This window comes from Sebastes fasciatus, chromosome 15 (assembly GCF_043250625.1).
Source record: "Sebastes fasciatus isolate fSebFas1 chromosome 15, fSebFas1.pri, whole genome shotgun sequence".
Lineage (NCBI taxonomy): Eukaryota > Metazoa > Chordata > Actinopteri > Perciformes > Sebastidae > Sebastes > Sebastes fasciatus.
In genome coordinates, this window is record NC_133809.1 from 13,895,583 (window position 1) to 13,923,221 (window position 27,639).

Sequence of the window (27,639 nt, forward strand, 5' to 3'; positions counted from 1 at the left end):
GGGGGTTTGTTTGAATGACATGAAAGGCTGAGGGGAAACTGCGTGGTGGTTCCTTTCCAAGATGGTTGTTGTGTCTTTCAGTTGCTAAATACACATTCTGCTTAGGCCATCACAATCAGCTTCAATGGCTGTAAGTGTGTAGCCTGTACAAGGAATTTGACTCAGGCGTTTTGATGCTCTCAATGTACACAGAAATACACATACGGCTAAAACAAGGACAACAAAGCTGAACAAAGGTAAAGCAAACCTTAGTATGAAACCAATAGTACGCTATTTGCATACTATTTCCGGTGGAAATATTAGAGTATGCAACGCTGAACACTACATCAGCATAAATATCCCACAATACAATGCGGTAGTGACGACAACGTTCATAACAGACATTAACATCAACTCTGTAACATCAATAACGCTTCAATTTAACTGTAAGCACAAGATTTCACTTTGCTTGGTGTAATATATATATTTTAAATTAATTCAGACTTTGATTCTCACAAACCGTTGTTTTGATCAGATGTTGACATGGGTTACCATGGTTACACGTCTCCAACCGGCAAGGAGGCTCTCAGGAAGTGACGACGTAAATTACTGCTCAGTGCATCCGAAAAGATGCATACTACTGTTTATTCACACTAAAGTATGTTGAACGATAGTATACATATTGAGTAAATAGCACATAGTATGTGATTTCGGATGAAGTGTACATATACAAGAGGTAGGTGGATATGACAGTACATACAGTATATACACTAATTGTATGCAGTGATGCATGATATGTCATAGCAGGTGACCATGCAATGGAACATCCTCTCTTTCATTTCAATGAACTTTACTGACACAAAGTACAAAATCGATAGCAATAAATTAAAAGTGATAGTTCGGGTCTATCGAAGTTGTCTTATCCGTAGTCAGTGTATTACCTCCAGTAGATGACAGTCGGCACGCCCCCCAGTTTGGAGAAGCAGACAGGAGCACCGTCACCGGAGCAAAGCAATGTACTGCTGTGGACGGGGGACGTCAGAAAAACACATAGCCACCTAAAAGAAAGGCTTGCCTAAAAATGTATATTAGTTAAAGTGTACGCTATATTTAGAATATTTTCCGATGGGGAACTGAACTGAAAGTGAAACATATCTATACTGTTTTTGTCATTTGAGGCTAAAGTATGTTTTTCTGCCGTCCCCGACCACAGCAGTACATTGCTTTGCTCCAGTGTACTCCTGTCTGTTTGTCCAAGCTGGGGGCGTGCCGACTGTCATGTAATTTGAGTAATACACCTACTATCTATAAGTACCTCATACAAACCCACTTCAAAACACCCGAACTATCACTTTAAGAGAAGTCATGAAGTAAACTAGACAAAGCATATACAATAATTAATAACAGTAGTAACAACTAGGGCTGCGATTTATAATTATTTTCATTATCGATTAATCTGCAGATTATTTTCTTGATTAATTGGTGAATTTTGTCAATTACATGCCAGAAAATAACGAAAAATGTCCTTTACAGTTTCCCAGAGCCCAAGGTTTTGTCTGGCCAACTGAGATATTAAGTTTCCTCTCTAGAAGACCAAAGAAATCCACAAATATTCACATTTGTGAAGCTGGAACTGATGAAGTTTTGAACTTTTTGCTTTAAAACTGACTTCTAGACCAAGCGATTATTAAAATAGTTGCAGATTAATTTTGTGTCAATCAACTAATCGATTAATCTTTTAAACTAGTAGCCTCAATATCTGTCTTATTTTATAATCACAGAAGCGTATACAAAGTGGTAGCAAAACAGAAAATATTTCCTCAGTCATGACTGTCAATTATGTTCTTTCAACCGTGACAACTTTCCACAGTAAAGGAGGAAATGCATCTCTGTCTCAACCATTTCCTGTTCAGCAGTGATTACAAACTGTGTGCACTCCTGTTTCTTTTTGTGAATTCCTCTCATTTGATGGTCGCTGCGTCTATACCCGGGTGGGATGCGCCTCTTCTTCTACCAATTTCTAGTCTCTCTTTAGAGCCGTGTAGCATATCGTTTTCTGTGAGTTTTGGATTTGTTATTTCAGTGGTTCAAATAATTACATTTAATTTGTTCAGTGATTTTGGTTCATTGTGCAATGTTTGCAGTGTGAGGGCTGCTTATGTTGTAAATCTGGAGAGCTCCTGCAACTGAGGGCTTTATACAGTATTATTGAAGATTTTGTTAGGGACTAGATTTTAAGTTTAATACCTCTTTTTCAATAGAAGAATAATAGAAGCTATGCTTTACATCAATTGTTTGGGACTCTTTCTCGTGAACCCGGCACTCTTCAGACTGTATTACACTGGATCTCTAGGGTGTTTGTCCCTTCAATAAAATGTAATAAACTCATTGAGTCCCACGTTTCAGCTGCGTTTACAGTTACGTTGTTGGGGAAATTGCACAATTTTTGTATTACCCAATTTGGTCTAATTTAGTCAAATGTCAGGCACATTTTCTTTGGGTGCATTTTCACTTTCAGGCCATTTGTTTTTCTACAGAAGAGCAGGCAGAGGCGTAAGAAGCATATTTAGATCATTTACTGAGGTGAAAGAAGCAACGCCATACTGTGAAATTACTCCATTACAAGTAGAATTAAAATCAAGTAATAGTACACAATTATTTGCAACAAAATGTACTTACGTAAAGTAAAAAACACTCATTATCCAGAATTGCCCCTATCAGTGTTATAGTATTATATTAAAATATCATTATTATTGACTCATTAACATGTAAGAATTCAATTCAAGTTTTATTTGGTCAAGGTGGGGCACATTTTAACAGCTTTTGTAGGGAGGTTTAACCTATAACAATGCGATATATTTTATTAACTGATTAACTATGTTTTGCATGTAAAATCTTACTTGAACTAACTAGTAACTATATAGCTGTCAAATGAAGTATTTCCCTCAGAAATGTAGTGGAATAGAAGTACAAAGTCACATAAGAGGACTGCACAGTACTTGAGTAAATGTAGTTACTTCCCACTACTGACATAAGGTCGTATTCATTGCACATATTCGTTGAATAGGATGTATACTACAATCTACTCCTACAATGCCTCTTTGACAGATTAGTACAAATGAATATTACAGAATTACTCTCAGTCACTCAAACTTTTAAGTAATTTAACCTTTCTGTGACTTTTCTCTCTTTCCAAATCATCATTTCTCATTTGCACATCAGATGTTGCATTTTTAATAAATTTCAGAACAGCATGCAGAACTTTTTAAATCACCGGATGCCACAGATACAAGTAGCGGGAGAGTAAAGCTAGAGATAGACATAGAGAAAAAACAAGAAGTGATTCGAGCGTGCTGAGTGCAGCTATATAACGCCGGTCCACTTCCTCTCCCTCTCGCTCTGGCGCTCCACCCGTGCTAAGAGTGGCTGGGCTAAGCCACTCTTGCCCTACATACAGCCTAAACAGCAGATTACTGACTGTCCCTCTAATCCCATGCACCAGGGCATGTGCCACTGTCACCATGCACCAACCACCCAATCACCCTGCAGCCACCGTCACTGCGCCTGCTGTGCAACCACCCCCCAACCCCCCCCCCTCGTCCCGACCCCTAACATCTTCCCTGCTTCTGTTTCTGGTTGGCCATTTTTTGATTTTTATTTCTATCCGAATAAAACACGCTGGAAGCATATCGAAATGCATCATTCTCCTCGCATCTCTGTCTTCCCTAGCAACATCCTGTCGCGTCCTCATCCTCCCAGTGCCCCCTCCACCCCCACCCCTCTCACAGTTTTAACCTCCTCCTGACCACCTGGCATGGGATAGCTTCCTACAGTCCCTTAGCCTCACCTAAACCACCAGGCCTGAGATTAGGGTTAATCTGGACCTTGTGTCATCCTGTATCTATCCACCACCCCCACAGCCCCATTCTTTCCTCCCTCCCTCCCTTCCTCCTCTTTACCAAAGAGGCTTTGGTTTAAAATCCTTTATTGTGAACCCCCGCTCCCCTTGCAGTGTCTTTCCGCCTGCTGCCAACTGCAACTTTTCCTCCCGCACCACATCCTCAGCCAATCCTTAAACAGATACTGGTAGAAACCTGTCCCCGAGCTATGTTGGTTAAAAGATGTGAGAGACGGATTTCTGCATTGTCTTTCTCTTTAGAATAAATTTAAATCATGCACTACGCTAAGACGAAATGCGTGTGTGCATATACGAGCATGCTGTAATACATGACTATACTTGCAAAGTGTGCATACATTGTGAGGATTTTGCCATAATGGTGTGCATGCAATGGTGTATGTGTGCATTTTTGTCTAGAAAAATCATCCTCCACTCCGCTGTCCCGATCACCCAACCCCCAGTGCATTTAGCCAGCCACGCTCACCCCGAGGACACAGTGAAGGCACGGAGGCCCGAGTTGGATGAAGAGACTACACAATGGTGCAGAGAGCAAAGACGCGTAGAGAATGAAGACAAAAAAAGGGGAAAAAGATACAAAGTGCTAAAGCCCCTTTTCATTTTTTTTGTCTCTGGAAATAAATGGCAAATTCTCCCTCAAGCAAAGTCTCCTTTCTTGGTTTTGAAAAGCCAGCAAAAAGCACCTGGCAGACAGAAACCAGTAGAATGGAGAGCGAGAGATGGAGAGGCAGCGAGGGATGTAGGCCAGCAGTAAAGTGTCTTATCGTAAGGGGCAGAGAGAAAGACCCTTGAGCAGGAGAACCTGCAGGAGTCGGGCGCTTTAATGAGAAAGCGGCATGGAGGATCCGTCGAAATGATCACAAGATGCTGAGCTTATAATGTTAATGTCAAATTCCTCGCGCAATCATAGTGGGCCAATTTGTTGAGCACTGTTTAATTTGTCCCGATTACACAGATAGTCTGTTCGCTTATTAAAAAGTCGGAATACATGTAACATAATGATTATTTATGGGGTTCACTCGTATGATTCCCAGCCAGCCGGAGGTTCCTCAAGCCTCCAAGAGACGCGCACACACACATACTCGTAATACGAACTTGATGACATTATCGTTTATGCACTAGGCCTTAATGCACAGAAGTAGGACGGGATGCTAAAGATCTCCTAAATGGATTAGGAACATGGAATCCCAGTCGCACAAAAAGAGCAGCGAGATGCAGGAGTGACTGGCGGAGCGAGAGTGACTGATTAAAGGCGAGAGAGCGACAGAACATGCTGAGAAGGGGAAAAAGTCGGAGAGTGAGGAGAGAAACGAAGAATGTTCAAAGTGATTGTGCAAGAGTGCAAAATGTCCACAGAGAGCAGGAAAGAGAGAGCGAGCCATGTAGTTAATGGATGTAAATTAATTGCTGTCATGTGGATTCTGATCCCAATAAATCAGGGTCAGTGTGGTCTCCGGTGCCATCGCTGCATGGTTGGGAAAAAAGGCAAGAGGGAGCCTCGATCTGATCCATACACACTCACACAACTCACATTTTCACTGTATAAATGCAGTCATTTTAAACCCAACTGTTGTTTTTTCCTAAACCTAACTCAGTGGTTTTGTTGCCTAAAACTAACTAAGTGTTTTTGTTGAATTCACAACATTAAGCACGTGTTTACTGTGAGCGAAAAAGGACGCCGAGGGGTCTGACAAAGCGTCAGTATGTGACGAGTTCGGGTGAGAATGTTGCACAAATAAACACACATACTGTTATTCACACGTAAATGCTGAACAAGAAATATAAAAAAAATGTGATGTGCAGTTTTTGATCAGATAAAACTCTGTGCATGAAAATGCACTAAATTTTTAAATCAAATCAAATCTGTAGAACCAGAAAAAAAGTTGTGTAATACATGAATTGACATGTAAATAAATGAACAGTAATATAAAATAAAAGTCATCGCAACACTCCCCAACACCGCCGTATAATCTGCCTACATGTGATATTTGGGATCCAGCGTGCCGCGCCATAAGATCCCCTTCATCACGAGGAGCTTTTTTAAAAATGCACCTTCAAGTCCAAACAGAATAGTGGATGCCAACTAGTGCAGACCTAACTGGGTTATAAATGCAATGTGGTCCAATGAATTAGCCATGCTTATTACGGAAAATTACCACCGCGCTTTCTGCTTAACTAGGCTGCAAAATTGATTTACCTTATTTCCCCAGTCTATGACCATCACAAAGACATCCTGTTATTGTGAGGGCTGTGAGTATTATTGTATGTGTTAATCAGAAAATACGTGAACCATGTATTTTAATTACAAATCATACAAGGGCAATTTTAAAAAACAAAAGCCTTTATAAAAAAAAAACACACATTAAAAGAAGAAGCTGCCGCGCTGCAACAACACCAAATCGGGGGGGGGGGGGACTGTCAATGCGGATGTTAACGCTCCCATATTTTTAAAAACACATTTCATTCATTACACTTTACAGTACAGTATGCCCCATATTATATACACCGTGTTTTCTTTGATACTGTATGCCCCAAAGCAAATCACTCATGTTCAAACAATAATATCTGAACATGACAGAAATGGTGCAAAATGGGAAGTAGGTCACATAGCAATTTATTTGACAAAAAGGGATGGGGGTGGGGAACTGGGGCATGGTGTATGCAGAGGCAGCAGCGAAAAGGGAAGGTTTTTTGGGAACGCAGATCAGATAGTGTGTGTGTGAGCGCGCTTTGGTTTCGACCTGGAAGTAAAGTTACAAGCTCATTCAAGAACTGCTTGGTCAGTGAGGAATTGTGAATGACTTCTTGCTGACACATTATCATGTACAGCTACATTTTTTGGTAAATATTACAAACCACACACACACACACACACACACACACACACACACACTCATCAGAGGCTCCATTGGCCACTCTGGTGAAACTGAAACTGATATTGCGGTCACTGGACCATATCAGCACATCTGACACAGAGAGTGTGAGCAGCATTGATCAGCTGTCAATGAGCTGCCCAGCTACCCCCCAACCCAACTACACACACACACATACACAGACACAGTTGAGCTGTGTGTATCGCCACTGATATTTACAGAGCAAATACCCAAAATCCATACTGTAAATACATGCATTCCTCTGCACAGACATGCACACACTCGTAAGCTCGCTGGCTTCCTCCGGATCCTGTTTAAATCCCGTCATCACTGAACATCACAGCTGTATGAATTGCAAGTGCACGAAGGCCACGTATCACTGTATTCTCCACTGACCTACAGCGCTAAACACTGTCTAGCTATACAGTTAGACATAGTGCTGATGCACAGACTCCTTCGTTTGTCTTCAGGTTCACCTGTACCTCTAGGCCAGAATTTGTATGTGTGACTGCTGGAAACTCAGGTGATGTTATTCTTTGGGTAAAAAAAAAAAGAAAAAATCAATAAAAATGCTAAGTAGTGTTTTACATAAAAATAAATGTGGATGATAGGTGGTGAATTGCAAATTCTAGGATCAAAAATCTAAATAAAATAAAATAAAAAATAGCACTTCTCCCAGAATAAACATGAAAATTCAACTGATGCAAAAATAATAATAAAAAAAGATTTATACTGATTAGTCTCACTGACATTTCTGTTTGATACACTTCCAATCTGCAGCATTGCAATGTGGAGGTTCCTCACCAAATTTCTTTTTAATTTAATTTAATATTAAATTAAAAATTGCAATTACTTTCCTCTTTTTTAAAATGAAATGCTAATAAGTAAAAAAAAAAAAATAGAACATCATTCGTAAAGATTGGTGTATTTCATATGACACCTAAATAATGCACATATACATACAAACAAATCAATCAATCTGTGGGGCATTAGGTTTATGTGGCCCTATTTCCATATTGACACACTATCTACTAACTGTATATACTCTCAACACAATCTAGACAATCTGCGCAGACTGCACTGAGGATCTGTAAAGCCACATTAACACATGAGAGAGGCTCTGGAGCACCAGTCTTTTCTAATGACTCGATAATCCGACCCAAATGCTGCCTGCTTGCTAATCTCTCCATCAGATTACCGAACTAGGGACGAGCACTGTCTATTTGTCCCGGCCTGTCTCTCTGCCTGCCTGTCTGTCTCTCCCGGCTTGTCTCTTTGTATAACTGCTTGCGTCTCCTCGCTTGTATTTCTCTGTATGATAAAAAATTCCTTGCTTGCCTCTCTGTGATCTCCCTAGCTGTCTGCTGGTTGGGGTTGCATGCCCGTTCGCCCCGCTCTCATCCTCACATGTACTACGAGCTTTTTTAAAATGGAGAACGGGGAAGAAGGACATCAAAACGCACTCGCAAATCTCCTTCCTCTCTTCGTGCCAACATGTGCAACGGTAAACATGACCCAACCTAAACATGTAAACATATACAGGACAGAATGAAATTTATGGCATGTAATTTATGCCCATAAATATTCCAGCATTCTCCAAGAAATAGACCAAAAAATATTTCACACAAATTTGAAAGAGTCGACTTCCTTAAATACAAATAAAGGAAATTAATTTTCCATCCATTCAAACTGCCTCCATCTCTCCATCCCTCAGAAATGGAAGGCCAAGCTGCCTTTATTGTTCCACCTCAGAGCTCTGCTGCAACGTTATTGTGCATTTCATGTAAACCTATCTAAACTAATGTCCTATTTGTCACACATCAACCATGTCTGATTCTATATATTAAATATAAAACACTGCCGCTGTTTTATGCCTGCGAGGCCCTACAAAATGTCTCTTTGATTTTACAGAAATCACTCTATGTCTGCCTCTCTGTGTGTGTGTGTGTGTGTGTGGGGCGTGTTTTCATGTGTATGCATGATTTTGTATGTTTGAACTGAGCCGCATCTCTGTCTTATATAGTGTAGCTCAAACTGCTGTTGACAGTCTGCAAAAACTTTCTGACATTTAGCTTTTTCACAAAATAACAATTTGACGCAACTAATACTAAGCGAACGTGTCTCTGAATTTATCCTGCCATACCTGGCAGTTTCTGCAGATTCGGGTGACAGACGAGAGACAGATCGTATATCCCATGAAAAATAATATACCAAATTCTGGGACATTTTATCCCATCAAGGTATGTAATTCCTGCATGATATCGAAATAGATATTTTACGCTTTGACTAAAAATGGAGATCAAAGGGTGTGAAGTAAATGTGTGTCAAATCGCTACTGGGCAGACGTGCAGCCGTTTAAAGCCTGCCTGGTTTTGGTAATTCCTGACAAGTATCGTACGACCAGCAGCGTCTGAACCACACGACTCAAACTTCCAACATTGCTGCACTATTACAGATAATCTGAACATGAAAAAATGATCCCAATCAGTCTGCACGGAAGAGAAAAAACAGAAATACTAGTCGATTTGACATCATTAAAAAAAAGGTTAACAGCTGGTATATTTGCCTTTAAAATATGCTTTTTCATAAAACAATTACTGCACTCATTTTCAAGCACTTAAATGCATTCGAAATATTGACGAAGAGAGTGTTTCATTTGATTTAATTTGCTCAAACTCCTACATGTAGGACTGCAGATGTAATATGGAAGCGCTGCTGTGGCATACTGGAGGTCTAAATAGTTCTAGAAAAAAAGGTAAAACTAAAGACTGACAGCCAATATAAGCAGAAAGTCTTGAATACAATGGGATCAGTCACAACATGAACATGTAAAAAATAATATATACCCATACAGAATGGATCTCTTTCTGCACAGATATGACAGTTGAAGATGTCGACACATTTCAAAATAATGAGAAAGGTTAGGAGCGGGGATATCGGGGACGAGCTAAGTGGTGAAGTGAGGCATGAGACGGGAAAGAGCAATGGAGGGCTGCAGGGAACGGGAGATGGAAAAGGATTGGTGAAAAAATAAAAACAGGTGAGTTGGGCCCTGGTTTGTGGACGACTGTGTGTGTGTATGAGAGGGAAAAAGGGAAGAGGAGGGGGGTGTTACTGCGGCTGTCCATTTCCCGGGATCAGCTGATGGAGAGGGGTCAAGGGTCAAAGCCTTGCATTGTCAGCCTGGCCCCGCTCTCCCGTGGGGGCTCCCCTCCGCTCCCTCCCCTCTCCATCTCGCCCCCTTCCTCCTCCATCCATCCATCCCCCCGCTGCCTCTTGCGCATTTACATACATTTATCAACAGCGTGCGTCGCCGCGGCTCGCCGGGGCGAGAGGATGCACCGCATGCATTACTGCCTGGCTACCCCTGCAGTCTGCGCCGCAAAGCATTTTATATTGTGGCACCCGGTGCATGACACATATGTGTATGTGTCATACATGTGAACAAATTTGTGTCTACATGCACATCTGTGTGTGTGTGTGTGTGTGTGCAGGACAAGACAGGGCCTCCCATCCCCTCCCCCCCCCGCCACACTCCCCAGTATTAGGCCTACCCTCCTCACCCCTCGTCCCCCCTCCCATTCCCACCACCCCCCACACTCACCTCCCCCACTTTGCCTGTGTAATCCCTGCCAGCTGGCCCCGTTGGCTAATCCCTCTGCACTGATCAGCTGGGCCACGCATCCAGTACGGGACAGGACAGGGACAGGGGCAGATAGGGGCGGGACGCTCCCTGTGTGTGTGTGTGTGTGTCTGCATGTGTGTGTGCGTGCGTGTGAGGTGGGGGGTGGTGTCGACCAGAAAGCATAAATTGAAGCCCGTGCCTTCGTCTCGGCGCAGTGTGTCTGTGTGTGAGCCAGTTGCCTGTTCCTCCTCGTCCGTCCATCCCTTATCTCTGTCCTCCTTCTTCCTCCTCCCTTGGATCCTTATACATATATACCTTACCGGCTTATATATGTATATTTTACATCTTGGGCTTTTTTTGTCTTCCTTTTTGGTTTTGTCTTGATCCAAATGGATTTTTCTAATGGTGGTGACTGGGTAGAATTTAGTTTTTTTTCCTGCTTCCTCTTCCCCCCTGACTGCATGCGTGACACCTGCCTGCCTCCCGTCCCTTCAGCCCCCTTGTCCGCCATCCCACCACCACCACCACCACCCCCCGTGTGCCTGCTCCCCTGCTCTTCCCGACCCACAAGGACCTTCACAGGATGGAGCTGCGCAAGCTACAACTACAGCAACAATAACAAAACCAGGACCAAAGGACCTGAAAGGAGGAAATACTCTGCAGCTCCTCTGCTATTTTTCGCCTCGTCTTTAGGGATGTATTTGATCTGAGAAAACCCTATTCTGCTTGTGCTATATGGTAGTATTCTATAGGCAAAAAAATATAGACGCAGCGGTCAAGAGTTTGAAAAGAAAGGGATTTTTAAATGTAACTGGATGTGAGTCTTTGCTTTTTTGCCATACATCACTATTTGCTAAATTATTTGTGTATGTAATCAGAGGATGGAGACTGTTGTTATTTAGATTCCTGTATTCCAGTCTGTACATGGCTATGGTTACATGCGCAGAGTGCACACACAGAGAGAGAGAGAGAGCGAGAGAGAGAGAGAACAGTAGAGATGGAGAGTAGGAGGGAGGGAGAGAGGGAGGGTAAAGGGGGAGATAACGACACAGCTTTACCAACTGTAATGAAGAACTGCTTGGTCTGATTAAACCGAACCAAGTTCTTAACCAGGAGCAGCGGAGGCAGCGCTATCTATGGCGAGGACGAAGCATAGCGGCGCATCGCAGTGTGCACTCATAAATATCTAGTCGTCATCCTTTGTTTTGCTCTGAGGGGGAAGATGGTCTGCAGGAATGGTAGCAATCAGGTAGCTGGGCTGCTGCTCTCTTTATGGTGCAACAAAGGTAGCGTTGCTCGCTCGCTCTCTCTCACTCCCTGTCTCTCTCTCTGTGCTCTCTCCTCTCTGTGGTGCTTTTTTAATGATGTATACAGGAGAATGCCTTAATGGTGCGAATGCTGCTTTGATGATGTATTTTTCTTTATTTGTTCACATTTTGTTGCTGCTTTTCTTGCACATGCATGCATTTACACACTCTGGGCTGAGGAATCACAATGTCATTGGCTTGTATCATGTATGTTTTTTCCCCCCTCTACTGTATTGTCTGTATAGAAAACCTGTTTTCATTGCAAACGGAGCTGGCGTGGGATTAGCATGCAATGTACTTTGACGTGTGAAAAAGGACCGCATAGCCGCCTCTGAGCCCACAGGGAGGAGAGATCACAGGTGAGGAGAGAGGAAAGTCAAACAGGGATGGACTGACGAAATGTACAACGTTAGAGATGCACTTTTTAAAGATTGAGACAGTGTTTAGCAGTCTCAATTTCTATAGTGTTCATGTTGAAAATTGCTGTATAGGACGTGAATACAAAGGAGGGAAAGTGTTGCTAAACGTGCGGTAAGCCACAGAGGAGAACAGGATGTGATGAGGAGGAACATTGTGGGAAGTTTGGGTTTGAGCTCTTTGTGTTCACAGTGGACCTTGATTTAATTTCAATACAATTAAGGCACGCGGTGAATGCCAAGAGAGAAGCCACAGTCCTCGCTCACCTGAGAGACCAGCACACAGGACAGGAGTGTGGCGCTGATAACCACACAGATGGATGGTCGCTATACAATCCTATGAGATTAACAAGCAACGGCATTAGAGAAACGGAAGGAGAAGCGTTAGCCAAAGAGGTAACAGAGCCGTGACCTAAGGCATGTGCACAGATCATTTAGAGAGAGACATACAGGAAACATAGAAGGCACCAGTGTAAGTAATATACTGGTTTCCATAATGACAGAACAGACAAGAGCCGTAGGCAACCTACCGGTGTCGGTCCTGCGGCCAAATGGACAGAGGGATCACACCAGGGGGATTCGCCATGTGGTGACAGAGGGCCACTTCAAAGGTCTCTGTGTTTACGCATGAGCGTGCACTTGTCCTGTCTGAGAGGAAGATGGAAAAACAGGATGAGAATGCTAGAAGAGCATCATGTGCTGCTGTAGGAGAAAAGGCAATAATGTCCTAAATCATTCTCATGCATGCTGATTATATTTCCATCACCATGCACACTCTGAAAAAAAAAAACGGCTTTGCACTTTATTTTAAATTATAAATTAAATTTTTTGTTTGTGGGTTTCAATACTACGCCTTTGTTTGTGTTTTTGTTCTGCAAAAAAAAAGTCTCAATAAAGAAGTCTATTTGTATTTGTATCTTTAAGTGGTGTTTCTTTTCAAAGTAAAAAAAGGCCCAAAGCACATCATGTGTGATTTAAATAATGAGCTTCTACTCCTATAATCACAGAGCTGCATCAAATGCTTCAAGCTGTAAATCGCTGTAGGCGATCAAGAGATGTGAGTTGACCTACATCTCAGATGATGGAGGCGGAATATGCAAAAAAAAAGAAAAGAAAAAAGAAATCGGGGATTTTTTGGTCAGATTTCTTTTGGTGTATTTTACTTACTGTTGTAGATTTAATTCTACATTTTTTTCAGTCTTTTCAAAATATAACTAAATATGTGTGATTGTTGTAGGAAGAATTGGTAAATTAATCACAAAAACAATATCATAGCATCATAGTAAATACAAGATTTAGAGATTTTAAGATAAACGCAAAAGGCAGCATCGATATTAAGTCTGTACGATTCTTTATAGTTTCGTATACCAACATTTCATTATTGCCTGTCATCTCACAAAATTAGAGCGTGCAGAGGGCAAGTGTGCCACATATGTTGAGACAGAGGTCATCGAGGCCCCTTCGCCTCGTGTCTACACATTATGCATGTTCAAAACTCTCAATAGAATTGGGACACTGGGAGAAATGAGGGGGTCATACTCAATATGTCAACAGTGCGGGACCCCTGGTGATGGTGAGCAGGTGACCGCCATCCCCAACCCCCCTCTTCACGTGCTAAAAACACTCATCATCATGACATATTCTTTTTCTTAAATTGCCTGTTTTTTTTATACTGGTTTTAGTTATGTTGCAAAATTGTGCTGATAAATTGGTGACAGGTGTGGAATAGGAAGGGCATTTTGTCCATGTTAAAAAAATAAATAAATAAAAAAAATTGTGACATATAAGAAACTTACAATAGCCAAGGCCTAGTATTTGTAAAATACAAATAAAATATGATGAATTGACTTATATGTTTTTTTCTATTAATATAAAGCAGTCAAAAGCTATTGTCCTATACATATATTTTTCTTTTGAATATTAGAGGCAGGATTTCCGAAACAAAACGGCCGAGAAGAAATCTAATTTAGTCATGTAAATAGAGGTCGGGTTGGCGACATGGTGAAGCGTCACTAATGGAAGAAAGAGATGGATGCCTTATGATAATGAGGGGGAAAATAAAGCAGAACCATGACCTTGCAGTGCGATATGAACCTGCACAGACACCTAATGTGTATAGCTGAACAATACATCCTATACAGAACAAAATGCAATAGGCAAATATTGCAAATATATATCCTTATATATGATTACAGAAATGCAAGGTCGCAGAGTGTAATATTTGAAATGTTGTGCAAGTAATATAGCTCTTAAATTAATCAGTGCAAAAATAGGATATACCCAGTGGATTGTTATAAAGCCATTTTATATTGTTTTTATGTATATATTCTGTCTAATTTGAGAGCTGGTCACACTGAACATCTTTAAAGTGCTTCTAAAAGATTTGGAAGCATCTGGCTGTAGGTGTTTTGAATGTTGATGAATGTTTTTTTTTTTTTTGATACCTTATGATTTGGAAATTTGCTCTTTGTCTTCGTTTTCAATTGTTATGTTTGTTTTATGTCTGCAACTGTGTAACTGTGGTGCTGCCTATCTTGGCCATGCAGGACACTCTTGGAAAAGAGATTTCTAATTTACTTCTGGTTAAATAAAGGTTAAATAAAAAAATATTATGTGGGAATTACAGCCTATACCACACACACACACACACACACACTCACACTAAGAGGGAGGAATTTCTCCTCTCACCACTGCAGGGCAACTTATTCTGTTTCTCCATCTCCTCTTTAGCTCTGAGATGTGAGTGCTGCTGACCTCCTCTTCCTCGCATTCAACCCCCTCCACCGCCTCCTCCTCCTCCACTTTCTCCCCATGGTCCCATTTCCCTTTCTTCTCCTCCCTCCATCGCCTCGGTGGCTGTATGTATGCGTCCTCTCTCTCTCTTTTATGGCCGTTCATTTGCATCCCAGGAGGGGTTAAAAGGCGTCCCCAGAGAGACGCGCAGATAAGGGTCACAGGAGATCCCCTCGAGGCAGCGTGTTTGCCACGCACCCTCTACGCAGACACGACACGTGCCGTCCAACCCCCCCCTCTAGATACTCCCCCCCCCCCCACACACACGCACTTCTTCAACCCCAAAAAGCTGAGTGATGCTCGCCCTTTATCCCCTCAGTATAGCCCACATCACCATGAGCCAAAGTTTGGCAGCTCTAGTCTTTCTTTCTTTGTTATAGGCTCCATTCTGTCATGACATTATTATATTAGGGGGTCATCGTTGAGTACAGGCTCTGGTTATATGTAGGCCTTAGACTCCATCCGTTTTATATATAGAGAAGGGAAGTCATAACAAACCACTTTATGGGACAGTGCGTAATATGCCGCAATTTCGAGTGAATTTAAGTTATTATTTGATAATAAATTCAGAGTTTATTGAATCCCCAAATCTTTGAAATGCAGATTAAAAGCATGGATTGGATTTTTTTATTGATTTATAGGCTTGAATATTATATTTAATGTTTGTACACGCTGGGTAAACAAACCTAACAGCTTTACTTATTGTCGATTGTAAGTTATTGAAAATAAATAAATAAAAGGTTTTATTTGGGCAGGAGGTTGTTATTAATTTCTTATTTATAGGCTGTGATTTTATGGCTCAGGTAAATCCGAAATTTAGTAAATTCCATCCGTGTTTTAATAGCCTACCTCCTCCTGCACTTAAAGGCCACACAGACCCATCAAATAGCAATAATGTAAAACCACACAGCCGAATAATTATGCTTTTATACCTTTGACTGATAAGAGGCAGATTTTAGGGTTATTTAAAAACAACCAATAAAACACATTCTACTCGCCGGATGTACAGAAGGCCTTAATGCAGCATGGACCAGTTTAGGAGCCCCCATGGACCGCCGGCTGAAGGGCTGAAGAGCTGAAGAGCGTCTCTCCTCTAGTCCGGATAGAAGATGAGCTGCAGTAAAGAGTGCTGTGTCTCTCTCTAGTGGACAATACCTTCATTACAACCACACTGACGACGAGAGAAAATGGCGGATTGCAGATCATTTCCTGAAGTCATTAGTAGGCCTACACACACACACACACGCACACACACACACGCACACAGGTACACATGATGGGATAGGCATTTAAACATTTTCCACTTTAAAAGTGTGCTATAGCCTAGATATTACTGTCAAATACATATTAAAGTCTCTCATGCAAAACTAAGGTGGATTTTTCAGAGGTGTTGTACTGCAACAAAACAAATGAAGTACAGCATGGTTAAACAGTTTTTATGTTCTGAGTGCTTTAAAGGGACTGTATGCAAGTTTTCACACGTAGTTTTATTAAATCATTATTGCCAATGTGTGAACAGGTTGTAAGTTAAAAAATGAGAGCTTCCATGACTTTCCTCCATCAGCCGTTTAATGTGAAGAATGCAGGATGTTTTTTTTCTGGGAAAATCCAACGGATGCGACATCGTGCGAACTTGCGAGTGCCTTTTACTCTCTTCAGCTCCAATTCAGGGCTAACGGTGTGCAATGATAGCCACTACCACAACTCAGACTCCGACACAAACTCCAAGGAAGCACAAAAAAACAGTTATGTCTGTTACACAGGAATGTGATTGACGTCTGGGGGGGGGGGGGGGAAACTAGGATTAACATCGGTGGGTCCTTCGACTCATGGAGGGACCTTCATTTGGTTTTGGGCATCAAAACGAGCCCTGAGCTGGCATTGGACAGGTACGCTCACTTTACTGCCAAGCATGTGAAACATATAGTGATATATTGTGGTTTTAGCTGTCGATCAGTCTCATGTGTGTCGCCGCACTGTTTTGACCGATGCTCGCTCACGTCAGGACGCTGACTTTCGTTGACTTGACTGCCACAGGTGAAAACAGTTAACAAGCTCTTTCTGATTCTTACATACAGCCCCTTTAAGGAAAGTAGACAGGTACAACAAGCCACCCATGTGACTAAAAGAAAACAAAAATCTAATGAGAACAACCCACACACCACTTTGTGGAGCATCTTTATTATGCCACAAATAAAAGCCAGTAGTTCTGAAAGAGGACTTGCGTTTTTTTTTTTTGTTTGTTTTGTTTTTTTAAACTCACCAACAATGACATTCTGAAAATGGTGGAAGCTGATTGTGATATCATAGTACGTATGGTTGGCTGAGCAGTCAGAAATAGGAGTGTGGGGGGGACGGGGGACAAGGTGGGTTAGGAAAAATAGAGAGAGGTAAGAAATGCAGGTGAAAGTCAGGATGGGGAGTGGACGGGTTGAGTGTGAAGGTTAGCAGAAAAAAAACATTCATATACCCATCTGGGAAAAAGAAAAAGAGTGCACAGATGCGCTGCATGACAAAATTGCATTACACAGTCAAACAAGGGGAATGCACACCAGTTCTGCTGAATATACCACATTTATTACTTTTGAACTGATTAATAGAAAGAGTGGGGGCAAAGCCACTCGCATCACTGTCTTTAGAAAACGGAGGAAGGAGAGAAAACAAAAAAAAAGAAAGCAGCCCATAGCAACGATGAATTAACTTGTCCAAGAGAAAACGAGGGTAAACTAAGTCCAATGAAGACTGTTAACAGAGGGCCCCAATTTTTTTTTTTTTAGACCATAAAATTATACACTGAGCAATGCTCATCAACTTAACATTTCTTCTGCTTTCAAACTCTTGACCCACCCTTCCCTACTCTTCCTCTCCAGATCCTCCATGCCCTACCTTCCCCACACACGCCGTCCAACACATGCGAAAACAAAATCAGAGGGCCATTCTGAACATCTGCAGTCCTCTCAAACAAAACATGGCGAGCATGTAGGAAACAGACTGAGCGTCGTTCACCCGATGAAAATCCACTGAGGAGGAAACTCCACTGGGTCCTGGTTGAAGATGCGAGCATCCTCAGAAGACGAGGGTGTGAGAGGAGGGGGTGGGTTTACAAAGAAAATGAGACAAACGCCGATTCTTGACTTTGGGACACTAATATAAGCCAACACTACAAACTTCTATTTGATTTGTGTGTTTGTTTTGAGAATTACAGACTTGCTCTTGGACCATAAAAACAGAGGATGATCCTTTCATTAAAAAAAAAAGAAGGAAAAAGCAGCATACAAGGGGGGAAAGCATATGTAGTGGAATGGGGTGGGGCAAAAAAAAGATTTCACCTAAGGATGCTATGCATTTAGTTGTAGTCCTATGAATAATCGTTTCCTTTTCTTTTTACTACAAGTTCGAAGTAAGTCTTTAAAGTCAAAAGAAATCAAGAAAGTCTTCATTTAGTTTTTTTGTCCTTGGTTAATTCTTCACCCCTATTAGAATTTCTTAGAGATCTGGATGTAATGATGTAATGGGGTGGACAGGGCTTTAGGGGGGCCATTGCAGTCTTTTGACCAAAGCACCAACTGTTACTTGACTCGTCCTTGGCGCTCCTAGAACAAATGAAAAGACAGGAAGTTACACACAACATACAAAAAAAATGTTTTTTTAAACTACAGTTGACCCAGATCCCAACACGTTTTTCAAGTTCATTATGTGATGAAGCATAACGCACACATCCCCTCCTAACTTCCCTTTTACTTACATTTGCTCATTATGAAAAGGGAAAAACGTGGCCCACAATAACAGACAGTTCAGATATACTGTAGTAACAGATACATGATCAACATTTATGAACTCTACTAACTTAATATGAATCTGAAAAGATTCCAAGCAGTATCCATCAAGTATCACAGTAACATGTAAACTGCTTCAGCATATTAGTGACAGATGAAGCCAGTTACCTGCAGCCTGTAATGACTCCTGTTGCTTGGGTTGCTGGGATATGGCTCACTGCCTTGGACCTCCACCTGTCACACAGAAGAGGAGGGAAAACTCAGTGTAACTGGGACAGACAAGTTACTTTACTTTAAATCAGATCTTCTTGTCACAAAATTTGACTAAAAAGATTACTTAGAAACCAGTCTTATCAAAATCCTCTGGAACAGCAGATACAAGTGTTGATAAAAGTCTGGCAAACTTTGCATTAACCACACCACGTCATGATAAAAACCCTAAAATACAGATTACAACTCTGCCTACAGACACGCACGCATTCGGTACAAACATGCCAAATCTAAAACCTTTTCACATTATATATTAACCAAGTCTAACTTGAATTAACAATATGTGCTCTGGAAGAGTCATTTGAAGTTTCATATACTGAAAGATCTAATCTCTTTTAACCATCACTATGTTGTCAATAACATGGTCACAAGTCACTTAAGGTTCTCATGTGTGGTTGTCGAGAATACAACACCTCTTAAGATACATTATTCATTAGTTTTGGAGAACTGCTGGTCAGGCTTAAGATTTTGTGCATACATAAGCCTCTAAAATGTGATGAAAATCACAGTTTCCTCACATTTCTTAAATGAATACCTGAAGAGAACATAGAGCTGTACAAATGCAAAATAATGAAAATACTTCTATGAATAAGTTATTATATAAATTATAGCTGCTTTATGTACATATGTCATGCTTAAGTTTGAGAAAGCAAGCAGCGTTCCTAACAATCTGTAATGTGAACAAAATATTTTAAAACTCATTTGTTTGTTAAAGCCAGCACATATGAGAATATGTGCTGGCTTTTAAGCGCCAAACAGAAACCTTTAACCAACACATTTTGTGGCTTTCACACTATGCTTTCAAAAGCAAACCTCAAATATACAAAGATACAGTGGAGTAAATATAAAGATCCAACTAAAACAGCTCTTGGCATGAACCCACTAAAATCAACAGACTGGAAGATAAATGTTTATATATCTACAGAATAAAACAAGCTTTTCTATATCTAATAGCAAGTAGGCAAAAAAATGGCAATTAAGTTTAACGAGCTGTTGTGTTCAGGAAGGTAAGTCAATATTATGTTGTGTTACATGCTTTGCCCTTAATTTGTAGAATGTGTAATACAGCGCTGCAGGACACCAAAGCCCAGTATTAAACAGTACCCTTTTCACAATAAGAAATGCGATAAAGCATTACTACAATATAGGGCTGGGCAATATATCAATAGTGATATGAGACTAGATGTCATCTAATATTTTGGATATTGTAATATGGTATAAGTGTTGTCTTCTCCTGGTTTTAAAGGGATGAATTACAGTAAAGTGATGTCATTTTCTGAAGTTAACAGACCGTTCTAGCTGTTCTATTATTTGCCTTTACACACATTACTGATAGTCTTATCAAAAATCTCATAGTCTAAATATTTAGTGAAAGCATCAATAGTCAACCCTACAATATCAATGGAGGTATTTGGAAAAATAAATATATATATTTTTATATTTTCTCCATATCGCCCAGCCCTACTACATCATATGAGCTGCAATACACATTTGCTCTATTTTTGTTCCTCATGTTGATGCTGACAGTTCAACACCAAATAAGCTAAACAGATTTCATTGAATACCACAATGTGTGTTCAGACATAAGGTATAAAAAATACATTTCACATATCTACAGGAAGCTGCATAACGAGTATGTGTTGAAGATAGGAACAGATACACGATAAGACTATCAATATTAATAGGGCTGCCCTTGACCAAAGAAGTTCTTATTCGACTAACACTCATACAATTTTGTCGACTTATCGATTAGTTGATATAATCGTCAGATCTGTAAAACTGAGTTTCTCCACAAAGAATCACACAAAAGCACCAGTTTAAATCTAGTGATTCCCAGAGATGTGCTCATAAGTTTCTTGGAAATAAGTCATCCAGGATTAAAAGGCAATAAAAAAGACTAATCGACTAAAGAAATCTTAGTTGAATAAGCTAAACAATCTATTAGTCGACTAAGAAATTAAACTAAACCATAATACAAACCAATTGATTCAATTTTCAGATATATTCTCATATAATCCTCTGACTATTTCCATTTCATGTTACTTTTGAGTGCATATCACCAGGTAAAATTAATTCTGGTGTTCATTCTTCTGTGTCTGTTATTCTGTTTTAAAGCAGAGCAATACACGAGTGATAAAACAGGTAAAACAATGCCACAGTGAAAAACTGAAGAGAAAGAAAAATCACAAAATATCCTGTGTATAATCACACTGAATTCTGATACTCCAGTTGTAAATCCTTGAGATGTTCCTGAATTCCTTTGTAATGCAAAACGAAAGGTTGTACATGCACACGCACATCCAAACCGGCTTCATATCGCACCTTTTTCAATAGAAGTTAAAGCAGAGCACTCTTTTTCATTCATCCGTTTTATCATTCACTTTATTCAACAGTGACGTCGTTACCTTTTTCACACACTCTTCCTCTTCCTGACGCTTCTCGTAGTGAGAAAAGTCATCGAAGATGGAAGTGGTGTGTTTATATCCAGCGATGATCTTTAGCACCTGCCTGGCCTTGTCCAGTGGTACCTCCTGTGTGTCCCGAGAGTTGGTCACTGGCTTGTTTTCGTTGTTCTCAAGTCGAATGTGCCGTAGCTGACTGTTGGGAACGTCCTTAACAAAGATCCAGCGCACATCAAAACGACCCTTCCACTTGTCCTGTGACCACACGCCAGCAGACGTGTTGTAGTCCACGGGTGAGCGCATCTCTGCTACGCCACAGAAGTGACCACTCCCATTGACACTGAACAGAAGATAGAGCGGCCCTTTGCCACCCAATGAGCGGTAAGCTGCATCAAGCCTCTTGTTGCCGTGCTCCGTGCTGCACCAGATGTTGTACTTGATGGAGCGATGGATGTCATCCTCGGAGTAACTCTTGATGATAAACACCCTGCCCTGCTTGGGATTCCAGTCAAAGTCCTTGGGGTTATAATTGTTGACCATGCGCAACTTCTCTAAGACTGGGTGAGGCTCAGAGGGGACCCCAGGAACCGCACCCACACCAGAGGAAGTGGGAGGAGACTGGCCTGTACCACTCCCACTGCCATCCCCAAATCCATTGGCCCGGTTCCGTGGAGGGACCCAACGAGTAGGTTGAGAAGGTTGCTGTTGTTGGCTTGGAGGAGGAGGACCCTGGGAGAGAGGAGGCTGGGGCATCTGAGCCATACCTGGTTGCCCACCGGGTGGAAGCTGATGCTGCCCCATCTGGGAAACGGGGGCTACCAGCTGTCCATTGCTGAGGGGCATTTGTGGGTTCCCTCCAGCGGTAGCTCCGGGCTGTGGAGAAGCCTGATTGGGCGGCTGCCCGTTGCTGGGAATAGAGGGGACCTGCTGAGGGGTGGCGGCTTTAGGCATGGTGCCCTTGTTGTCCCAAGTGCCGATGTCCATGTTGTGTTTAATGGGCGGAGGAGGCAAATTGGCACCGGCCATGCCACCCTTGGTTTTCAGCTTGGGTTGAGGCTTGGCTGGCTTGCTGGCAATATCGGCCCAGGAGGCGGGCTTGGCAGGGGCAATTGAGACAGGAGGCATGATGGGAGGTCCTACAGATGATACAGGGCCAAGGGGACCCCCACCAGGTAAGCCAGAGCCAACCACCTTAGGAGCCATGTCCCCGTTACCACCAGGAGCGGCACCACCGATCTTAAGCCCCGCCATGCCCTGGTCAAGGCTGTTCATACCAGGTGCCTTGTTCAGGGGCTCGTTGGCAGCAGGTGCAAACGGGGACTGTCCATCGATCATGGCACCCCCAAGTGAGCTGGGAGCATAGGCATAGCTGCTGCTGTAGCCAGAGCTCTGCGGTGTCGCCGACTGTCCCTGAGAGCTGTTATTGCCCCATGCCGAGAAGTCGATGCCACTGGGGAAGAAGTTGAATCCATGCTGACCCAGGAAAGGGTTGTTCCCCAGGGGACCTGGCTGGCCAAACATAGCGTCCGGGAGGTAGTGGGGCTCCCCATTGCTCAACTGTCCATAGGAGGCCAGGTAAGGCATAGGAGGGTCCCCACCTGTGGACCATGCTGCCTCGTTTAAGGAGTAGGAAAATCCTATGGAGGGGCTGTAGTAGCTGGGCATGTACGAGTCCGACATGGCCGTATAGGCATTGCTCTAAATAGAAAAAGAATTTGTTTTAGTGACAAGAGGTAAAAAAAACAAAAATCAATTCTTTGCAACAACATACTCAAACTTAATAGATAAAAGATTATTATATAAATATATTGTTAACATAATCTTCTGTTTGATATGTTTTATACCTTGTTCTTGCAGATCCAAAAAGTCAGACCAAGATAAAATGAGCAAATATATTGAATTATTGTCATAAACCAAAGATTCACCACACTAATGATGCTTCCTGAGTATCCCTCCTCCGACCTGATCTGTAAATGCACAGCACTGAACTACTTCCACAGCAAGTCTCTTTAACACAAGAATGGTGCATTCTTCTGAGTGGAGGAAAATACAGGCTCCATTCTCTTCCTCTACAGCCCACTTCACAGACAAGTGTGTTACTACACAAAATCCATCTAATGAATAGAAATAAAATCCAGAGCCACTGAAAACTTGACAATCAACAAAAGTGCTAATTCCTGCTGCACATCATTAAGGTCTTCCTGTATTCCCTCAGTAATGCAAAAGGCATGGATGTGCACACATAAAAAAAGAGGCCCAGAGGCCACTAAAACAAGTGTGCATACATTATTAATCTTCTGGTAGAGAAATATCTTGAAGTTGTTACCAAACAGCCACATCAATAAAACTTGTCTCTCTTAACCTCCCAGGCTTATTTAATAATAACCTGGATAATGACACATCTCAAACATATCAACCAAAAATACATTAAACCAAGGTAACATGAAACGTCAATATTAGGGATGTCAGTATCAGGATCAATCAAGGCATTTATAAATTGACCCAGGCGATACAGGCCATCATTACAGTTGACTCTGGATATGTGCTACTTATTCTAGGAATTAAACTACCTTTTTCTCTGATATACTTAAATGTCTGTACAAAGACAAAATAAATCAACGCACTCTTAAAAATAACAAGCCAAATACTTAAGTCCAGGTTGAAGTTACAACCTGTTGATTTTATCTCTGAATTCCATTTCAATCATTAGAGACATAAATTAAAAGATGTATGATTAATCAAGAACAAAAAAAATCTAACTTGAGGCTACTTCAGTGTTTGATAATAAAAAGTGGTTCAACTGAAAAGCAGCACCTGTCGGCAAAAACGCCGGTCAATAAAAGCTTACCTGTCTGGCCTGAGTATTCAGGTAAGGCTCAAACTCATCGTCATTCAAAGTATCCTTTTGGGTCACAGCTCCGTTTTGCACTGAAAAGAACAAAAAACACTGATGTAAACAGACGATACATACAGGTTTGTGCGATCTACAGAGATGCGAGTCGTCAGATGTGTCGTATTGTCTGGTAACTTTGTCAGACTCATCACCACTTGTTACATAACGAAACCACTCCTTGCTATTATTGATGAGTGACACAGGAAATGCCACTAGGATGAGAATGATAAGACATCCCGTACTATAATAATAATAATAATAATAATAATAATAATAATAATAATAATAAAAGGCTTCAGATTACACAACGTAATCTTGCACATAAGGATGAATCAGCCACAGTGAAGAATTTAATGCACTGGTTATATATATATATATATATATATATATATATATATATATATATATATATATATATATATATATATATATAGATAGATATATAGAGGACATTCAGATTCTCTCATCAAAATATGCAAATTTAGGATAGGTTATGCCATTAGTGGCATTTTTCCAGAGCAGATTTAATGCATGTTTTAATGCAGTTCCACTAGTGGTTTGTCTTCACAAGTTTTGGAGTGATCCGTTATAGCTGATGTTGGCTGTGTTGGGCGACTCTTTGAGAGCAATTCAGGACATAAAAATGAATCAGCCCCAGTGAAGAATTGAATGCACAGGTTATATATTGGCACACTTAAGACATTCAGATTCTCTCATCAAAATATGCAAATTTAGGATTTAGGTTATGCCCATTTCCAGAACAGATTTAATGCATGTTTAATGCAGTTGCACCAGTGTTTCTGTGGTTTGTTTTCACAAGTTTTGGAGTGATCTGTTATAGCTGATGTTGCCGTTTTGGGTGACACAGGACTCCTTGAGAGCAATTCAGGACATGGAAAATGAATCAGCCCCAGTGAAGAATTGAATGCACTGGTTATATATTGGCACACTTAAGTCATTCAGATCATCAAAATAAGCAAATTTAGGATTTAGGCTTTGCTATTAGTGGCATTTTCCCAGAGCAGATTTAATGCATGTTTAAATGCAGTTGCACTAGTGTTTCTGTGGTTTGTTTTCACAAGTTTTGGAGTGATCCCTTATAGCTGATGTTGGGCGACTCTTTTGAGAGCAATTCAGCACATAAAAATTAATCAGCCCCAGTGAAGAATTGAGTGTTATATATTGGCACACTTTTTCTGATTCTCTCATCAAAATATGCAAATGTAGGATTTAGGTTATGCCATTCGTGACATTTTTCCAGAGCAGATTTAATGCAGTTGCACCAATGTGTTCTGTGGTTTGTTTTCACAAGTTTTGCAGTGAACTGTTATAGCTGATGTTGGCTGTGTTGGGCGACTCTTTTGAGAGCAATTCAGCACATACAAATGAATCAGCCCCAGTGAAGAATTGAATGCACTGGTTACACATATATATATAAAATGTAGGACAGGTTATGCCATTAGTGGCATTTCCAGAGCAGATTTAATGCATGTTTAGTGCATGTTTAATGCAGTTGCACCTGTGGTTTGTTTTCACAAGTTTTGGAGTGATCCGTTATAGCTGATGTTGCTGTGTTGGGCGACATAGGACTCTTTGAGAGCAATTCAGGACATGGAAGAATTGAATGCACAGGTTATATATTGGCACACTTATTCTGATTCTCTCATCAAAATATGCAAATTTAGGATTTAGGTTATGCCATTAGTGGCAGATTTAATGCAGTTGCACCAGTGTATTCTGTGGTTTGTTTTCACAAGTTTTGCAGTGATCCGTTATAGCTGATGTTGGCTGTGTTGGGCGACTCTTTGAGAGCAATTCAGGACATGGAAAATGAATCAGCCCCAGTGAAGAATTGAATGCACAGGTTATATATATATATTGGCACACTTAAGTCATTCAGATCATCAAAATAAGCAAATTTAGGATTTAGGTTATGCCATTAGTGGCATTTTTCCAGAGCAGATTTAATGCATGTTTAAATGCAGTTGCACTAGTGTTTCGTTTTCACAAGTTTTGGAGTGATCCCTTATAGCTGATGTTGGGCGACTCTTTTGAGAGCAATTCAGCACATAAAAATGAATCAGCCCCAGTGAAGAATTGAATGCACTGGTTATATTAATGGCATTTCCAGAGCAGATTTAATGCATGTTTAATGCAGTTGCACCAGTGGTTTGTTTTCACAAGTTTTGCAGTGATCCGTTATAGCTGATGTTGGCTGTGTTGGGCGACTCTTTTGAGAGCAATTCAGGAACATGGAAAAGTAAAAATTATAACACACACATGTTATTAAACACATGTTAAGATACATTACAATATGAACAAGCATGATGATGTCAAAAGCGCATAATATAGGCCCATTTGTACACAGGAAGACGTGTCATTCTGTGGGTTAACTTAGCTGAGCAAGCTAACGTTAGCTAGCTGCATGCAGGCAGTCAGTACGCAGCGTCTCCATGTTAACGAGCGCCAAGAGTCCTTTCAACATGACGGACAGACTTTGGCTAACATTAGCCGTGAAAGGGATGTCAACCTGTAGCGTAACACTTGAACATACATGTTGTAAAGACAGAGTAGTGAAGAGTGTATGTTATAAAAACAGCGTCGCAAGTTGAACCAGGAAAAGGATGCTTGATGTGTGTATCATGTTTTAGCTTCAATGCTAACCCCTTACCTCATATCAGAGGATGTCAAAGGAAAGGCCGAAGAACAATCTTATGAAATCTTATTAAAGTGGTGAATAAAAAAGCTTAAAATCTTTATAAAACACACAGCAAGGCCCATATTTTTTGAGATGAGCTATCACATCCTGTAAGATGAAGAAAAACAGATTCACGCTCTCAAGTCGATTTGTTCCTTCTTACCTTTATTAGCTTGGCCTTTCGGTCTCTGGATTGGGTCCAGGTGATTCATGAAGGTTTGATTTATGAGAAGAGAGGAAGGGGAAAAATAGATGAAGCGATATATTTTTGCTCAGCCAGTCAGTTTCCCTTTTTTTTTTTTTTAGCAGGTGGTCCGGGCCTACTGAGAGCCACAGCCGCGGAGAGCCTCGGAGCTAGCTGAAGCTATCCGTCGCGATGCTGCTGCTGCTTTGCTGACAAAATGTGGCCTCTCTCGTTAAATTCAGAAAATAATACCTCCTTTTACCTGTTCAAGAAGGCTGCTGGCTGACATGTCTCTTTTCCCCCCCTCGGAGCCTGTGTAAACTGTATTTTTTACTCCTAAATAAAAGCTATTAGGAAGAGTTTCAACCCAATGCGCCCCTATCTTCTCTCTCTATATAGAGCCTGGTTTCTACACAATGGCGGGCTGCAGTTTGCTTGACAGACTCCTCAACATGGCTCTGCTCTGGGCGGCCCTCGACAACCACACCATGGACTTTATTTACTAAG

The 27,639-nt window shown here is 41.2% G+C and overlaps 1 protein-coding gene across 1 annotated transcript; it reads right to left on the bottom strand.

Annotated features, from left to right (window-relative positions):
* Positions 1-17,074: 17,074 nt before the first annotated feature.
* Positions 17,075-27,569, bottom strand: ythdf2 (YTH N6-methyladenosine RNA binding protein F2). The gene is made up of 6 exons (XM_074659877.1): positions 27,395-27,569; positions 27,112-27,136; positions 24,206-24,285; positions 21,361-23,055; positions 18,854-18,919; positions 17,075-18,502 (listed from the first exon to the last, which is right to left on the bottom strand). The coding sequence occupies exons 1-6, from the start codon at positions 27,419-27,421 to the stop codon at positions 18,479-18,481; spliced, it is 1,917 nt and encodes a 638-aa protein (XP_074515978.1). The 5' UTR covers positions 27,422-27,569; the 3' UTR covers positions 17,075-18,478.
* Positions 27,570-27,639: the final 70 nt, after the last annotated feature.

Bases quoted from the DNA above. Each gene is read 5' to 3' on its own strand.
- ythdf2 (XM_074659877.1), bottom strand. From the start codon at position 27,421: ATGTCAGCCAGCAGCCTTCTTGAACAG. The intron at 23,056-24,205 runs GTAAGCTTTTAT...TTTTCTATTTAG, and splicing joins TGAATACTCAGGCCAGACAG to AGCAATGCCTATACGGCCAT. The intron at 18,920-21,360 runs GTAACGACGTCA...TCTGTGTGACAG, and splicing joins AGGAAGAGTGTGTGAAAAAG to GTGGAGGTCCAAGGCAGTGA.